A 17,140-nucleotide genomic window follows, 5' to 3' on the forward strand; every position below is an offset into this window, starting at 1 on the left:
AAGCAACAGCTTTGCTTATGAATCAACGGGGTAGTGGTGTACAACACTGTCATTACAGCCTGTTTCCAGCTTCTGTTTTGGGACAAGATTGCTGTTTGTACAGTGACTGTCTCCTGCATGTAAAACCTTCTCCAAAACTGAAAGGATGTTTTTTTGTGTAACATTTTATAACTTGAATGGGGGAGGAGGAGGTGACAGGCTGCAGCTCATAAGCAAAATGTAAATTCTTTGCCAGGACTTTATCATATTACTGGCAATGTTCTGGTGCTAACAGAGATTGGGCCCATTTAAATATTTGGATGTGGAAGAGAGTTTTGTTTGTTATGGAAGAAATATTATTAGGTCTCCCTAGGGTGCAGCAGCTTTACCAATATAAAGTAGAAGAGTGGAGTCCCTGTGGGATTAATGTTTAACTTCTAACAATTTATGAGTTAATTTTCTTCCTCTTTGATCTTCGAGCCAGATTAAGATTTGAGTTTACAATGTCCAGGAAGGCTCTGCTTTGAAAGTCCATTCCTTTCTTACATTCACAGTTTCTTGCAACAAAGAGAAGGGAATTTGAGTGCATAGAAATAGAAGGTTTGTAACACAATTCAAGTGCAGATGTTTTGGTCCTTCATGTTTCCTAGTCTGTGAAGTTGCTGTTCCAACTTTGTTTCTTCATGTCGTGATATTACCTTATTGGACATGGCTAGTTGAGTTCCTACCAGTGCAGGTGAAAAGGCCACCACATTTCAGTTAAATTGCCCATCACATCTTGTTTTAATAGTGCAACAAGGTGTGGCAATGAAACATTTCCTCCAGCAAAAATGAAAGGAATCTGTTTGTCCACTTTTTGCTCTGCTTATAGGTTTCTGCTCTACTGCTAGTTTTGTTTTTCCCCTAGCTGTTTTCTACCAAATTCTTACCACTTCCCTCAATATATCATGTCTTTTGCTGAATCTGCTTTGGGTTTAATCACCTCAGCTTTTCTTCTTACTTAATTTCTCTATGAAAAGAAAAATCATTGAAATTGCTTGTTTGTGTCTTTTGAATAAAATAGTTCATCGTGTAGTTTACTCATTTAAGATATTGCTGATTCAACACACTGACATCTTATCATTGAAGATATTGCATTTAAGACACAGACACATTTTGTACTGCATTTCTGGAAATACCAAAAAGTGAAGTATTCAGGGATTGCAGTTTTATTTTCTTTGTATCATTTATGTTTTCGAAGTTTGTCATTTTAACTTATAGGAGATAATAAGCCAGGAGCATGGACATACATTTAAACTTGGCTTGATTAATGTGTTAATATGTTACTGCTAATCAAAAGCCAATATGGCACTGTGTGTATGCTTTGCCCACTTCAGTTATGAAGAATAAAACATTACCTGAAGCAACACTCCCTGGTTGGCCTGGGTGCTTTCAGCCCTATGTACATGAGTTGTACTTGGTAGTGACCCCTCTTACTTCACTGTACGCATGTTTTTGTTTGCCCATAGTTCTGTTAAACTTCAACTCTCTGTGCTCCACTTTTCCAAGGGAGGGGCAAAGCTGTGGTAAGAGTTCTGACAGTGGGCTTAGAACTGAAAATAGGCTCCTGATACTGTGATGCTCCTTTTTAAAGGCATTGGGAAAGGTAATTTTCACATGCCTGCAAGAGCTAGGAAAGTTTTCATGGTGAGTAAAGAAGATACCTTTGCATTACTTCATCGTGAGGGATTGTGGTTAAAGTCTGTGGTCCTGCCTGTCCATGGGTGTCCTTTGTTTGTGGTAGAATCAGAAAAAAGATCCCTGGTTTTGGGCAATGTGATGGTGATGAGGCCATATATACTTTAGGAATGTCAGTTATTGACACTTGAGTTAGCTAATAGGGACATAGAGACCAGTGAAATAATTTTGCATCTGTTAATAAGCATTTATGTGCTATAATATCTAGCTCCGTTATACACAGTGACCAAACTACCTGTTTCTAGGGCTGATTTTTAAATATTTGTATTGAAAACCTCTAAATTTCTTCCTGTCCTATATTGCTGCCCCCTGTCCCTTCGCACATGTTGCATCTTTTTTGCATGAATCTTCTTTATATGATTCATCAAGAATCACCTCAAGTGAGAATTCAGCTGTAGCATTTGAGATGTTACCTCCCCAGTTCCAGAGGTGACCAAGTAAGATGTGTGCCAGTTTGGAGAAAGAGGAATGTATCTTTTTCCTAGAAGCTGTTGGCTTCAGACATACATTTAACTCAATCCATGACAGACACTGATTGCTGTCTGTCAGGACGGAAATGATAGAGGTGGTTATGAGCTGTCTGGGGAGCTGTCAGGGGAGCTGTCAGGAATTTTACTTGACTGGCACCAGTTAATTTTCTGTTCTTTTTTTCCTTATGCTGTAAGAAGTCTTATGGGTTTAATACCTCAGAAAATCTGTGGATGATAATTGAAGGAGCTGCACAAATCCTGTTTGACAGAATTAGCAACAGGATACAAACCATTGCTATGTCAGTCATATCTCAAGTACTTGAATAAACTTCTTTTGGAAGTGATGCTTGGATCAGTGTTAAGTGGTGTTCTTTGGATTTCTTCCCTCATTCATCCTTTCCTGTAGAGATAGGTGAATAAGTAATCTTGGTTTCAAAAACTTACACTTCAAAATACTTCAAGTATTTTGAAAATACTTCTATAAAGTACTGGTTACATCACTCCTCTGCCTTTTGCAGGTGATTGTTCCTCTAGTTGAAGGACTGTGCCTCCAACCCAATCAGTCCTGGGTTCCTGATATTCTTACTCAGCTGTTCTGTTTCCCTCTAGATTGTGAATGTTTTTATCAATTTGATACATTTTAGTTCTGGTTTACTTTGAAGTTGTATTACAAGAATGTTTAAGCATAAGATTCTCTCTCAAAAATAAAGAAAATATCAAAGTTAGATTGCCTGTGCTTCCATCATGTATTCTCCTATAAGTCTGCAGCCTGCTTTCTTCCAGTCCCTTTTAATAGAAAGTGGATGAGCAGGAAAGGTGCTTCTGTATGAAATTTTATGTTGGGTTAACAGAAACATTGAAAAGAGTGTCTTGTGATGGGAAAAAGTCAGTAAAGAAAGCACAGCTCCCAAGAGTATATCAATGTATGGAAAGCATCTGTTTGGGGGTTATTTTAGGCATGAATAGCTGCACTAGCTTGTATTTTGACTTGAAGGAGCTGATTGAGAGGCTGAAAGTAACTTGAGTGTGTGTCATGGCTTTTGTAAAGAACATGTTATTCTATTTCATCTGGGTGGAGCAGAATTGCTTATCTTTGCCCAAATGGGTCAGTGTCATTTATCAGATGGTGGAGTGCTACTTATCTCTCTTCATTGTTTCACTACTTCCATGGGAGTATCTCCTGCTAATGGACCATTAAGAGCTCATCAATGACATGACACATTACATTGTACTATTGTAAGGTGCTCCACACAGGGAGGAGGAGCCAAACCATCTTAACCTAGATAAAAAGGAGCCACAGTCCCACTAGGTATCCAATTTTCCACCGGATCCCTGGAGGAAGACCGGACCCATCTCACCATTACTGGACCCTTTTTTCTTCAATGGGACCATCTCTACTCCAACAGAACCACATCTGCCACTCCAGGAGGGCTTACTTTGGACTGCTTCCAACACCCTGACCCACAGGGTGTCAGGTTGTATTTCTGATTCGGTCAGGGTTTTTCTAGGATTTCTTGTTTGTTTATTTGCTTGCTTATTCTTCTGTACTACAACATCTGTATTTTTATGTCCCTAGTAAAGAACTGCTATACTATTCCCAAAATCTTTGCCTGACAACCTTTTAATTGCAAATTTATGATAATTTGGGAAGGGGGGAGGGGCTTACATTTCAAGGGAGACTCCAGTCCTCCCTGGCAGATACCTGTCTATCTAAACCAAGACAGTGTGTGATTAAAAAAATGGTATTATTTGCTCATGGTAAGGAAAAAAGCCAAAAGCAGTTGTGGTATTGACTTCAGTTATGCAGGTCTTAATGTAGCTGGAGTGTTGGAGGGCTGCAGATTTTTAGAAAAAAATACTAATGTACAGTATCAAGCTTGTCTTAAAATGGAAAAAATTAGGAATAATAGTAAAAGTCAATATGGCAAAATGAGGGTGTGTTCAGTGACATGAAAATTGAGGAGGCTTTGTACAGAACAGAAAAGTGAAATAAGTCATTCCTGTTAAAGGGACAAGCATGTAAGAGAGAAATCTACTCACGATTCATTGTTTTAAATAGGTGAATTTGAAAAGCATTAAAAGATGTTCTTATAAATCATTGGAAAGGTGAGGAAAGGGATGAGCCTGTAAATAGGAAAGCGGAGCGAAGGTTAGGTGACAAATACTTGAATTGATGACAAAGCCCACCGAACAAAAAGGGCAAATTCAGTATCTTTTAGACGCTGGATATTATGTCAGTCACTAAAATTTAGCTGTGTGGGTTGGCTTGCTTTTTAAAAGTGTTTGAGCAACTGAATCTGAGATTTTTGACGATTCTTTTGAGTGAGTTTCCAGATGATAAGTTTTCTTTTTGTTTGTTTTTCTACTATCAGGTGAAAGTTTGACTTCCGGAAATCACTGGACCAAATAGTCTCTGATAGCTATAGCAAAAAATTGACAATTAGCCAAATGGATTAAAGAAAAAGAATCACATTGAATTATCATGATTTTCTTCTTGTATTGGGCTGTAGCTGTTGTGAAAGAGGAGCAGTAGCTGTATTTTGACTGTGCAAACATTTTCCACGTGTGTTGGTGTGACATTTGAATAAGCACACTAGAAAAATGTGGTATCGATCACGTGGACTCTTATTTTTTGTGTAACCCTAAAGACCAGTTCACATGTTATCAAAGTTGTAGTTGGTTGTTTAGACTGGGTGTCTGATTGAGAGGGAGTGTTTGGTTCTGTCCAACAGAGTGAACCTGCTAAAGGGTATTTTGAGGGCAGCCTACATTGGCTTGAAAGTGTTTACTTGAGCAGAGATTGGGAAAGGTGAGATATGAATTGAAATAAATAAAAGAATGCTTTTGTGTCCGTGAAGCCTAAGAGAAGTAATTTGACCATAATTCATTCACTCCACCTAGATCTCTTACTTTAAAGAAAATTCTACCAGTTACATAAGCAAGAGATAAAGTGACATGAAAAAATGTTAAAAGCTTTTAAGACAACTTCCTTATGTTAGGAAGATGGAGAGGTATCCTTAAGTCCTAAATTTTTAAGGTTCTACAAATGAGAGTTAAAATTGTCTGAAAAGTGTCAATCTGTTCTGTTTTGTCCTCCTATGTATATTGCTGCTAATTTTCTACAATGTTTGTGAAAAGAAAAACAATAATTCTACACTCATGGCTGTCAAATACAAAAAAGGCTTTCCCAGTGCTGAAACTTTCCTGTTCAAATGCTTAATTTGAGGAACTTGCAGTCACAATGTGCCTTTTGTAGCTATTGTATATGGGCTTGATACACCAGAGTCACTTTTTTTAAAGTACATTTGAGTCTTGAAGCTAAGACTGTGTGTTTAGACTGTGTTGTTGTAAGAAAATTAATGTCCTTTGTAACCTGTCTTGTTTAGATAGACAGGTGTCTGCCAGGGAAGATTGGAGTCTCCCTTGGAATGTAAGCACCCCCCTGCCCCTTCCCAAATTATTATAAATTTGCAATTAAAAGGCTGTCAGGCAAAGATTTTGGGAATAGTATAGCAGTTCTTTACTAGGGATATAAAAATACAAATGTTCTAGTACGGAAGAATAAGCAAGCAAGCAAACAAGAAATCCTAGAAAAACCCTGACAGAGTCAGAAATACAACCTGGCACCCTGTTGGTCAGGGTGTTGGAAACAGTCCAAAAGTAAGCCCTCCTGGAGTGGCAGATGTGGTCCTGTTGGAAGCAGAGATGGTGCTGTGGAGCCAAGGTTCCAGAGATGGGTCCAGTCTTCCTTCGGGAATCTTGTGGGAACACTGGATGTCTGGTGACACTTGTCGCTCCTTTTTATCTGGATGAAAATGGTTTGGCTCCTCCCTGGGTAGAGCATCTCACAATGGAATGATGTAATGTGTCATGTCATTGATGAGCTTTAATGGCCCATTAACAAAAGATAATCCCATAGGGGCAGTGGATGAGTGAACAGAGATAAGAAACAATGCTCCACTGAGCAGAGATAAGAAACAATGCCCCACCCGGTTTTAACAGCTGGCTTGTTATCAGAGAAGGCAGTTACCCACTCCCTTCTGGAGTTACAACAGATAAAGAAAAAAACCCCCATCTCCCCAACCGGGTTTCAACAGATGGAATAGAATAAACATTTTTTGTTTTGATTACAAAACCCAAGACAAACCTTTTTGGTCAGCAAATACTATACAACACTGAAGAGAAATTAATTTCAAATTTTTGAATTTAAACTTCAGATGTTTTCTGAATTACTGCGATAACAAGGAACTTGATTTCCTAATTAAACTCTATGCATCTAATCTTTAAGGGCTTCATTAAAGAGCTTTTTAAAAAAAATTAGATCAGTCTCCTGATAATCCAGTTTCTGTATTAATGAGACACAACAAGAGACAAATCATTGTAAGAAAGAGAGGAAGAAAAAATATAATCCTTCATGAGTTCTGTGGAAAATATCTTTAGGTTTTCTGAGTATCTCTAGCTGCACATGGGGCTGTCTGTGCAAGCGTGGAGCCAGCAGCTGGAGGAAAGTGATTCTTCTCTCGCTGGTGCTTGGAGCGCGTCTGGAGTGCTGAGCTCAGGGGGCTGCAGTGGAGGACAGACATTGGGGTCCTGGGGGGAGCCCAGCAGAAGACCGACGGGATGGCCGGGGCTGAACTGTGTCACCTCCAAGGAGAACGGCTTTCTTCAGCTATAACAGGAGAAGGCAAATGAGAGGTCTTGCTGATGCCTACAACAACCTAATAGGAGGATATCAAGGGGAAACAGAGCCGCAATGAGATGTCAAAGGGCAATAGTTACAAATGGGGACATGAGGTATTTCAGTAAGATACAAAAGAAACATTTTATACTATGGGTAGCTGTCACTGTTGTACACCACAATGACGCAAAGACTCCGACTTCAGAAGGTGAAAAGGTGACTACTTTATTCTCAGAAAATGTTTCTCCTTTTGTACTATTCTACACAGACCAGTTTGATTTGTGACAAGAAGACAAATCTTTTCAATCACATTGGTCAGACCAGAGGGACATCAAGAGAAGTCCCTCCTAGAGAAAGAATGTAAACATTCTTGCCGTTACCAAGACATGTCTCTTGTTTACAGAAAATTCCCTGGGAAAGGAATTTCAGAAAGCATAACATGACAGGCACGAACAAGGGCTACAGGTAGTGAAACACTGGAATGCATTGACCAGAGAGGTTGATTTAAAAATTATTTTCTAAATATTACTTAGTCTCTCTCTTAAAACATCTTCTTTCCACTGTTTGAATGAATTCTGGTTAGTAGGCCCTTTGTGTCCTCTACAATTTTGTTCCAGTTGCTGTAGAGTGCTCTCATGTCCTGGAAAAGGTCTATAGGCAGCTCTTTGTTATTCTGTACAGAAATAACTGAGTTGATTTTTGATTAAAAAAACTCCCAAATTTTGAAAATGTATGGTGAAAGTCTCTCAAAGATACCCAGATATGTTCATCAGATTAGGAATGATTAACTTGTATGGTGGGGTTAATGGAATAGTAGAGCATTTTGAAATATAGAGTTTATTTTATTATTCCAGCCAGGGGAAAATCCCCCCCAACAAATAATGGGCTTAAATCACATCTAAAATGTGTGTCTGTTGATTCTATAGGAGTAATTATCTTTGTATACAAACTGCCTTACTTTTGTCTCTAGTGGCGAGATTAATACTTAGGAAGTCTTTGAAAGCATTTTTCCACTTAAACTTTGTACAACACTATCAGAATTCCTGTCGTTGAGGACTGGAGAAATCCAGGAATTTATGCTTCTTTTGATCTTCAATATCAAGGCAAATTATCCAGATAGTCAGTATAGGTGGAGATAAGAAAAATAAAGAAGTACTCTTCCATTTCTAATAGCAGTTGTTGCTCTTCTGTCCTGAATAATTCTAGGGTGAGAGCCTCTTGTATTTGTGAGGGAGCAGTGCTGATCTCCATCAAGGTGTAGTATAATGGAGATAATGGAATACAGGTTCTTTAGGCAGACATAGCGTTAGAGAGGTAACTGTAAGGCAGCAGGAAATAATGCCTTTTTCTGAAACTTGGTTTTGTTTGTGATCTTGCTCTGAATCAAGAATAAATCCAGTGGAGTTGTATGTTCCTCCACCTCTAAACCCTTCTTTCCCTATCCAGCGAGGAGCTGTGTCTAGGAATTTACCATTAATCAGAATTGCACTGGAGTTTCCTGTGCTTAATAGATAATCATAGTCAGGGCTTTTGTGGATTCCATTATTTCAGTGTGATAAATTTATTTGCTATAAATTGCTTTCATTGTAACACTGACAGTATGTTAGTCTTGCTTTTCTGGGCTATTGAGTTCTGTAACTTAATAGATAACACATTCATTTTCTACTGAACATGCTTTTTTCAGCTTTATATGGGAATGGCATAGATTTTTTTTTTTCTTTTATTGATATTTTCACTGAGAGCTGGGAATAGAAGTCAGATGGAACTGAATATAGAATGGTTTGGATTTGAAGGGACTCTAAAGATCATTTCATTACAACTCCCCTGGCTGTGACTGTCCACTCAATTCTTTATCCACTGAACAGTCCACCCATGGAATCCATCTCTCTCCAATGTAGAGAGAAGGATGTTGTAGGGGACCATGCCAAAGGCTCACCAGAAGTGCAGATAAATGACATCTGTGGCCCTTCCCTTGACCGCTGATGTAGTCACTCCACTGTAGAAGGTCACTGGGTTGGTCAGGCAGGATTTGGCCGTGGTGGGTGTCCTGAATCACTTCTCTGTCCTGCATGTGTCGTAGTACAGCCTTTTGGAGTATGCGTCCCATGAACTTGCCAGGCACAAAGGTGAGGCAGACAGGTCCTGTCCTCCTTTTTACCTTTTTTCCAGTCAGCTGGGACTTCACCTGACTGCCATAGTGTTTAAATGAGGAAAGTGGCTTGGCAGCTAAATCCACCAATTCCGCTCAGGAGTCTGGAATGCAGCTCATTGGGTCTCGGGGATTTGTTTATATTCAGGTTCCTCAAGTGGTCATGAGCCTGACCTTTTCTTGAAGTGGGAGGGACTTCATTCCCTCCTGCTGTCCATCCACTTGAGTGATGTAGGAAGAGAGGTTGCCATTGAAGACTGAGGCAAAAAAACCCCAACCCAGCTGTTGAGTAGTGTAGCCTTCTGCTCATCAGTTTTTTCCAGGATTTTTTATGGGTGGGAGGGCTTATACCTTCTTTGACTTTCCTTTTGTGCCTTATGTTGATACTTATTATTTGAATTGGCTAACTGGGAAACAATTTCTTCAAAAATATGTTTTGTTTGATGTGACACATTTGACCCAAAGTATAAACAGTGTTTCCTGCTATTTCTCTGGGATACATTTTTTGAATTTTGTTTTGAATTGCAAATGATGAGAAGCAATATATTGTTTGTATGTATTATTTTTGCTGAATAGACAGGCCCTCATGCCAGTGTCAGCAAATGTTTTAGGATCAGAGGAACAGAGCACATACTCTGTTGTTTAAGTATACTTTTTTTTTTTTTTTTTTTGCTACTGGCTTTTTTGTTTAGAAAGGACCATAAACAGAGTATGTGAGAAGCAAAAATCTGTGAAACGAGGATGTTTTTGCACTAGTAAGATGGATAAAAGCATGACTAAGTCTATGTTAGACTGAAAAGATGGTTGCTGGAGAAAGGACCAAAGGTGCAAACTTGAAATTAGATAATATTTTAAGTGTTGGTAATTTGAAATTCTTTTAAGGATAAAGAGCAGACAAAAATTTCTCTCTTCAGATTACTGTCAGACACTGATAACTTAATGTTTCTGATTTTAATTAAATTCTAAAATGTGTTTTAGACTCCTTTTTATAAAGACAAAGTTGTCTACATGTATACACGTAGGTCTACATGTATAAGTAAATGGATGTACTGAATTATTTACTGTTTTTCTATACATATGTTCTTTGCTATTTTGTAGCCAATGTTTCCTAATCTTCACTTTTGGGGAGTTTGAATTTCCGTTGTCATGAAAGGTTCTCATCTCTGAACTTTTAAAATATTTCTCTACTTGTCAAAGTGTACAATGGTTGACTGCCTTTGAGGTTTTTTTGATGGTGGTCTGGGGAAGTGCCAGAAAGAAAATTGACTTCAAAACATCTCTGCCATTCAAATTAAGGATTTAAAAAATGTTTTTGTAACTTTGCTCTTTGCATTTTAATTCATAATAGTGGTGTTGGAAAAAGTGTTAGTGTTTTCTTAATCTGGGCAGAAAGAAAAAGGTAAATGCCAGGGTTCTAACATGTTTTTCAATGTGAGAGCAATGTATACAGCTTGTGAAAATGCATTTGGTTTGTTTATATTATATCTCAGTGCCAGGTAGGACTTTCAATATAGAAGCCCAAAGAAGTTTTCAGGGCTGCTTGATAGAGCCAGGAAGTTATTTCAATATTTTCAGAATGTAAATTGTGAATGTATAGGGGCCTTTTCTTTATGAGTTGTGTGGTTGAAATTATTGTAGTCTGATTTAAAATATATTTGATGGGATACTGAATCATTTCTGTGTTGAAAAATCAACACTTTATTTTCCCCTGGGAATTTTTTTAAGTTCTGCTAAGCACTGGAAAACAGCTACAAGTGTGTGATAAGCCTTTTTTTAAAAAAATGGATATTGAATAGAAATGAGGTACTAAATCCCCAAACCATATATTTTTATTCCTTTGGAGTATAAGATCATTTTGACTAGTAGTATGGTTGAAGTGAATTTGTGGATGGTAACTTTAAAATTGTTGGCAGGAAAAAGGACAGTAGAAATGAGAAAGCCTTGAACTTTTTGTATCTAGATGGCTTAGAAATGACAAAACATATTGTGTAACTGTTTATATGGAGAAAATTGAGAGCAGTGCCAATGACAGCATTTCCCAGAGGTTGCATTTCCCTTGCTCAGTAGATTGTAAGAAACTGTTCTGGTAGTTGTTATAGAAACAGCTGGTTGCAGTGACTGATTTATCTCTGTCAGAACAGGCAAGGATTACCTGAGCTACTGCCATAACACTTTAATTAGTGCTGTGACTCTGTAGGTTCTGAGATGCACTTAGTGGAATGTTTTTCCTTTGTGTTGTGCAATCCAAAGAGTCTTGTTTTAGTTTTCTGTTCTGTCCTCTGGCATGATGCTAGAACAAGGCAAAGGTTTGCACAGATGCCAAATGGAAGTGTCTTAGATTACTTAGAGGAGGAAGTTGTGCTGTTAAAGTCTTGTAGGTTTAATTATAAATCTGATGTTGTTGTGTAAATAAATATGAAATGTTCACTGCTAGGGGTAGAGCTCTTACAGATGTTTTTGTAATACAACAAATTCAGTTATACCTCTGTATAGTTTGTAACTTATCGGCTCTTCCCTTTGCAGTATTGCAAATATAAGTGCCTTTGCATTTTACCCAAGAAGTAAGTTTAAAGCTTGTAACTTATTTTGCCTGTGTCTGCAGTTAAATTTCTAGGAGGGGAATCATCCTTCTTTCTCACCTTTCAACTTCTCTTTGTTTTTAAATTGCCAAGTAAAACTCCTTTTGCCTTTCAAAAATCGATGAAATGTACTTAATGTTTATTGTTGAACTTTATTTAGTATTTCAAATGTTTCATACAATTTCTTTATAGAAACGATTACAAAAAGAACTATTGGCATTTCAAAATGACCCACCTCCGGGGATGACTCTAGATGAAAAGAGTGTACAAAATTCAATTACACAGTAAGTATATATACTGTTTCATTTCTGCTATCATGCTGAAAAGACTAACTAATGAGAAGTTCTCTTCACACTTCCGCCACTTATTCCACGTAACTTTGTGAATTTTGCTTTTAGTCTGGGCAGTGAAACATCGTTCTCCTTAATAAGCATTTTGCAGTAAAGTGTTGGACACTTTCAGGAGCAGGGTAGTGAATTCACTGATTTTTTTATTAGGCATTTTACTGTCTAAATAACTGTCAGTTGGTAAAAGCTTCTGCATTTTTTAGAATAAAATAATTTAATTATCTTCATAGCTACTAACCTCCAAAACTCTTCTAGATTTATTGAAATAAGGGAGTAGCTGTTTTAGAGTTCTGTGATACCTGAATAGAATATATGTCATAGCTGTTAATTTTCATTACCTTCTTTGTCTAAGGCAAGCGGAGAAAACTTCTTAAAAAGCAAAGTTGTCTGGGTACACTTGTTTGCACTTTTTTTTTTTTCCCTGCCTTGGCTTTCTTGGTGATTCATGGAATGGGAAGAGAAACACGTTAAAATATTCTGTCTGTTGAAATACAGGAGGTGGTTTTTTTTTTTTTTTTTTTTTTTTTTTTTTTTTTTTTTTGGGTGTTATTCTGTTTTTTATTTGATGGAAATTCAAAAGATTCAGACTGTGTTGACATTTTTTTCTCATAACTTTCTTAGTTTCATTTTAGAGAAATGTTAAAATTTGAGCACATGTAAACATCGATGAGAGTATGATCTCAGACTGTATGTTCTGGATTATGTTATTAAAACATAGAGCTGAATTCTCATGTTACATGAGGCTTTTCTGAGACTCATATATCCTGAGTTAAACACTCACTGCTATTTAAATTACACTGGCCTTTGTAATACTTCATGCAGATGAATTTGACTAAAATTGAAGTAGCAGTTTTTAGTTTTCTGCAAAAATGAGTCAGTCTAATACTGCAAGTGGTATTCAGTTATTTCGACAAAAAATTATTAAAGTGTGGAGCAGATGGAAAAGGATATCTGTTTCCAAAGTACTACCTCATTATAATTTCTGCCCTGTACAACTTTTATACCTTTCAATGCCTTGTACATAAAAACTTTCTGTTTACTGTCATGCTAGATTTTGAAACTGTCACTGTTTTAGAAGCTTCCTGACACAAGTAAAATGATATTTTTTTTCTCTTTGAGGGTTTTTAGATTCAGATAGCATGTTTTGAGTTCATTAATCAAGTTACAGTTTGAATTGGTTGCATTAAAATTTTGTGTAGCAATACTTACTTGGGTTTTAGAGATGTTGAATAAAATAATTGGATCAGATGATGTAACTGAGTCATTTAAAATGTTGAGCAATCTTTTATTTTAAATATACAAGGATTAGAAATTTGAGAAGGCTAAACTGTAAAGCACACAGGAAATATGGGTTCTGCTGATTCCTTGACCATAAAAGGAGCAATGTCCAGGCAAAGTTATCTTCTACTTAGTAAAGTAAACTATTTAAAAAACTTGATAGTGGATGTTCTGGATCACAAGAACCAATAAATCAGAAGATTATTGTTGCACTGTGTGTATAAATGTAAAAGCAGAAGGCATAAGAAGAGGTGAGTGCAGATAGGTTAAATTGAAGGCATCTTCACAAAGTTAAAATAGGAAACGTACTTCATCTGCCTTCACTGTACAGCCATCACTGTGCTACTGTTGAGGATGCATTCCCCTTGAAGGCTGTGAGAGCTAGCAGTTTATTAAATATGCAGTTTTTTTCAAAAAAAGGCAAAACCCAAAACACAACAACAACAACAATACAACCAGCAAAAAATCCCCCAAAGAGTGATAGAGGGGAAAATAAAAAACGTGTATGACTTAAATACGGAGGGAGAGTCTATATTACAGGAGGATGGAGAGGTTGAGAATAGCATCATCAGAGCTGCCAGCTGGAGATGTTGACTTTTCTGAGTACACTACTGTTCTGCAAAATCTCACCTGCCTTTCTTGAGTTGATGTAAACCATATCTGAGTATTTTTGTGGTCTCTTCACCTTTTCGTGTTGCTTAGATCTGTAAAACTCAATCAAAGGTGAACAACCAAAAATGGGAAAGTGATGCTGCAAAGGATGGTGTTAAGTGCTCAACAGTAGAAGTCTAAAATCATAGAAGTTAGATAGCAGAATGTTGCTGTATATGTTGAACAACATGCACAGCATCTGGTTTTAGCTGTATTAAAAAAAACACAGTGCAAACCCAACAACAATAAAACCCCCACGTGCAGCACCACCACCCTCTTCCCCAGCAACTCCACCTGTCAGCTACTTTAATGTTATTATGGTGGAAGGAGAAGAAGCAGAGGAAAAAGAGTACTGATATGTTGAGGTCTTATCTTTGTTACAGATTCAAATTACCCTTTTTTTTTAGTTCTGTTTTAATTTGCTGGGACCTTTTAATTTTTACACTACTAACTTTTCCAGTTTTGGTTCTATTACCTGCAAGATACCATTTAATTTCTGAGTTTTTCACAGATGTAAGTACAAGATGAGCTTTTCCCTTTCCCCTTGGTTACAGATTTTATTTTAATAAACGGTATTGATGTTTTCCTTGGCAGATAAGTAAAACAACACAGAAGAGAATGTGTACTAGTGTGTTTCCTTCCAAACCTTTTAAGTTTTCAAGCAAGTTTTTTTTTCAGCTTTTTCATCTCGTATTAACAGTCATTTCTTGGGAACTGACGGGTCTGTGTATAGATCAAGTCATAATTACATTTATAATTTGCGTCACTGTGTCAGTGCCTGTATGCAAAACACCAAGCTTGTTTCTTTCAAATACAGGCTTGATGTATTGTTCACCTTTGTGATTGTTACAGTGTTAGAAGTTAGATGGTCTGGCTGTGATTGGTATTTGATTTGATTAGTCCAGTGCTTCAGGAGTACAAGTATTAACTTGTCAGTCCACGATGCTAACAGCTTTTCCCCCTGTTCTTTAGGTGGATTGTAGACATGGAAGGTGCTCCAGGAACACTCTATGAAGGGGAAAAATTTCAGCTTTTATTTAAGTTTAGTAGTCGGTATCCTTTTGATTCTCCTCAGGTAACTGCTGCCTTATTTCTCTTACTGCTGCCTTCGAGTTACAGCTGTATGATGTCTGTTGAGTTTTGTATTATCCACATAGCCTCATATCAGCTTCACTTACTTTAATTTGTATTAAACACATTGTGCAGGTGCCTTTTCTTTACAAATGATTCTGGAATGAAGTATAGGGCTCTGATGTCTGCTTGGACAGATGGAAATAGTGTAAACTGGAGGCTTCTTTGATGTTGTTATTCATGTCATGAAATACAGGGTAAAGAAGGAAGATCCCTTTTATTGTGATGCAGGAGCCAAGTAAACAATAAACTGCTGCTTCATCCGTTCTTACTTTCAACATACTTTTTTCTGGTTGATTTTTAAGACTCTTGCATCTCCTTCGCTGCCATTGTTAATACAGCTGAAGAAATACCGTTCTTCTGATAGGGATTCTTGTAGATACATGACGTGCTTGAGAGACCTGCAAATAGTGTTGTAACTGAGGTATGTGAAACTGTGTTGCTTTCAAGACAACCTAGAGAACTGAAGGGACAGCAGAACTGGAGACTGTAGAATGTGCTGTGTACATTCATTCCTCCGTTACCTGAGGGAAACGTTACAAAATATGGCTGATAAGAGTAGTGGTTAGCTGTCAGCCCTGCTTTTCTGGAAAAGGAAGGAGAAAAGCAAGAGTGTCTTAGTGCTTGTCCTGTCTGTTTCAGCTCAGAGTTCTAGAAATGATGGCTGCAGCTTCTCTCGTTGGTGTTAAAACTGAAGCATGGAGCTGTGAGAAACACTTAAGCCATAAAAATTAACATCTTTTTAGGTACCATTATAAACACTAGAATGCTGATTTTCAGTCTTCTACAGAACAAACTGGCCACCAGAACTGATATTTTCTGCACCTCATCAGGTTTGCAAGGTACTACTTACAGGTGATCCACAAGAGAGTAGCCAGTTTAATTTGGTTCCAGGTTGTTTCTCTTCATTACCCAACCTGTGTGTGTGTGGCTCTGTGCAATTTATTGTTAAGCAGCAAATTGAATCCATACATCTACACTGAATTTTATCACAAAAAACAATTAAAAATTTAAGTACCGGATACTAGTTTGTTTTAGATGGCTAGAACTTCAGTTTTTCAGACATTGCTGTGCAGTACGGTCATTCTGCACTACAAACTTCTTGGTCATATTTACCTCTTCCGCAAATCTAGTTACTGTAAATTGACAGTTTTCACTAGTGCTGCTTTAATCACTTGAATGTTTTCTGTTTTAAATATATGTTGTCTGTCACAGAATGCATGCTTTTATTTACCTAGTCTGCCTAGTTCAGGTTGTCATGTAAAAGTAGGATATTAGTTACAAGTGAAACACATTACAGAATTGTGAAGGTAAGCCCTTCAATGCTTAAGAAATACCAGTTTAAAGACCTATGAAAGATCATTCTGCATCCAGTTTCTCTTATGCCTTAGAAACCTGTCTGCCGTTTTGCAGATAAATTAAGCTCTCTAATTTCAATCTCGTATATGATGAAGGTGTTGCTTCTTGGTACAGTGAGGAGGAGGGTGTGTTGTGATCATGTTTACTTATTTCTATGCATACTTATATAGCTTAAGAAACACTTAAGAAACTGCTGGGTATTATAGTTATGAGATAGAGATTTATGTTTTTATTGCATAACAGGAGTTGGAAAAGGAGTTCAGGAGTATAATACTGATATGAAGATTTCACTTTTGCTCTTTCCATTGGTCCTGAAACAATGGCGTGTTAGACAAAAACTTGATATAAGAGCAGTAGTTGTCAAAATTGCTTTTCTAGCCTTTTTTTGTCTGTGATTGTATCTTTTAATAGAGAGGAGTGCAGGTTCTAAATGCCTTGCTTCATATTCTCCATGTCAAATAAAATTTTTTCTATTTGAAGTAATGTTTTAAAAATATTTCCTATTTGGTAACATGCTTTGGTTTCACTAGTCCTTTACTTATAGTTAATAAGATTGATGGATTTTAATTTTTTTCTTCATACTGGAACCTGGATGAGTTGTCCAGAATTTTATTTCTGTTATGTCCAGGTTTATAGGAATACTCATTTGTGAATCTCGTTGTGCTTCTTGGTGTATACATTGTGGCTTATCAAATCATTAAAATCCAGTGTTTTAGCTAGACAGCTGTATTCCTTAGGACATGGAAGACTAAGGCTGCAAGATTTTGCACTGTCTTCACATT

The 17,140-nt window shown here is 37.2% G+C and overlaps 1 protein-coding gene across 2 annotated transcripts in view; it reads left to right on the forward strand.

The window, feature by feature from the left end:
• The window catches only part of UBE2W (ubiquitin conjugating enzyme E2 W), a 37,411-nt gene that overhangs the window by 8,205 nt on the left and 12,066 nt on the right, over nucleotides 1–17,140 (forward strand). For both annotated transcript variants that reach the window (XM_066180142.1, XM_066180151.1), the window contains exons 2-3: nucleotides 11,785–11,876; nucleotides 14,841–14,943. In XM_066180142.1, coding sequence (XP_066036239.1) covers nucleotides 11,785–11,876; nucleotides 14,841–14,943 — 195 coding nt within the window. The remainder of the gene's footprint in view (nucleotides 1–11,784; nucleotides 11,877–14,840; nucleotides 14,944–17,140) is intronic.

Source organism: Chamaea fasciata, unplaced genomic scaffold, assembly GCF_029207755.1.
Source record: "Chamaea fasciata isolate MVZ Bird 193981 ecotype frontalis unplaced genomic scaffold, bChaFas1.0.hap1 SCAF_1, whole genome shotgun sequence".
In the NCBI taxonomy this organism is placed as follows: Eukaryota; Metazoa; Chordata; class Aves; order Passeriformes; family Sylviidae; genus Chamaea; species Chamaea fasciata.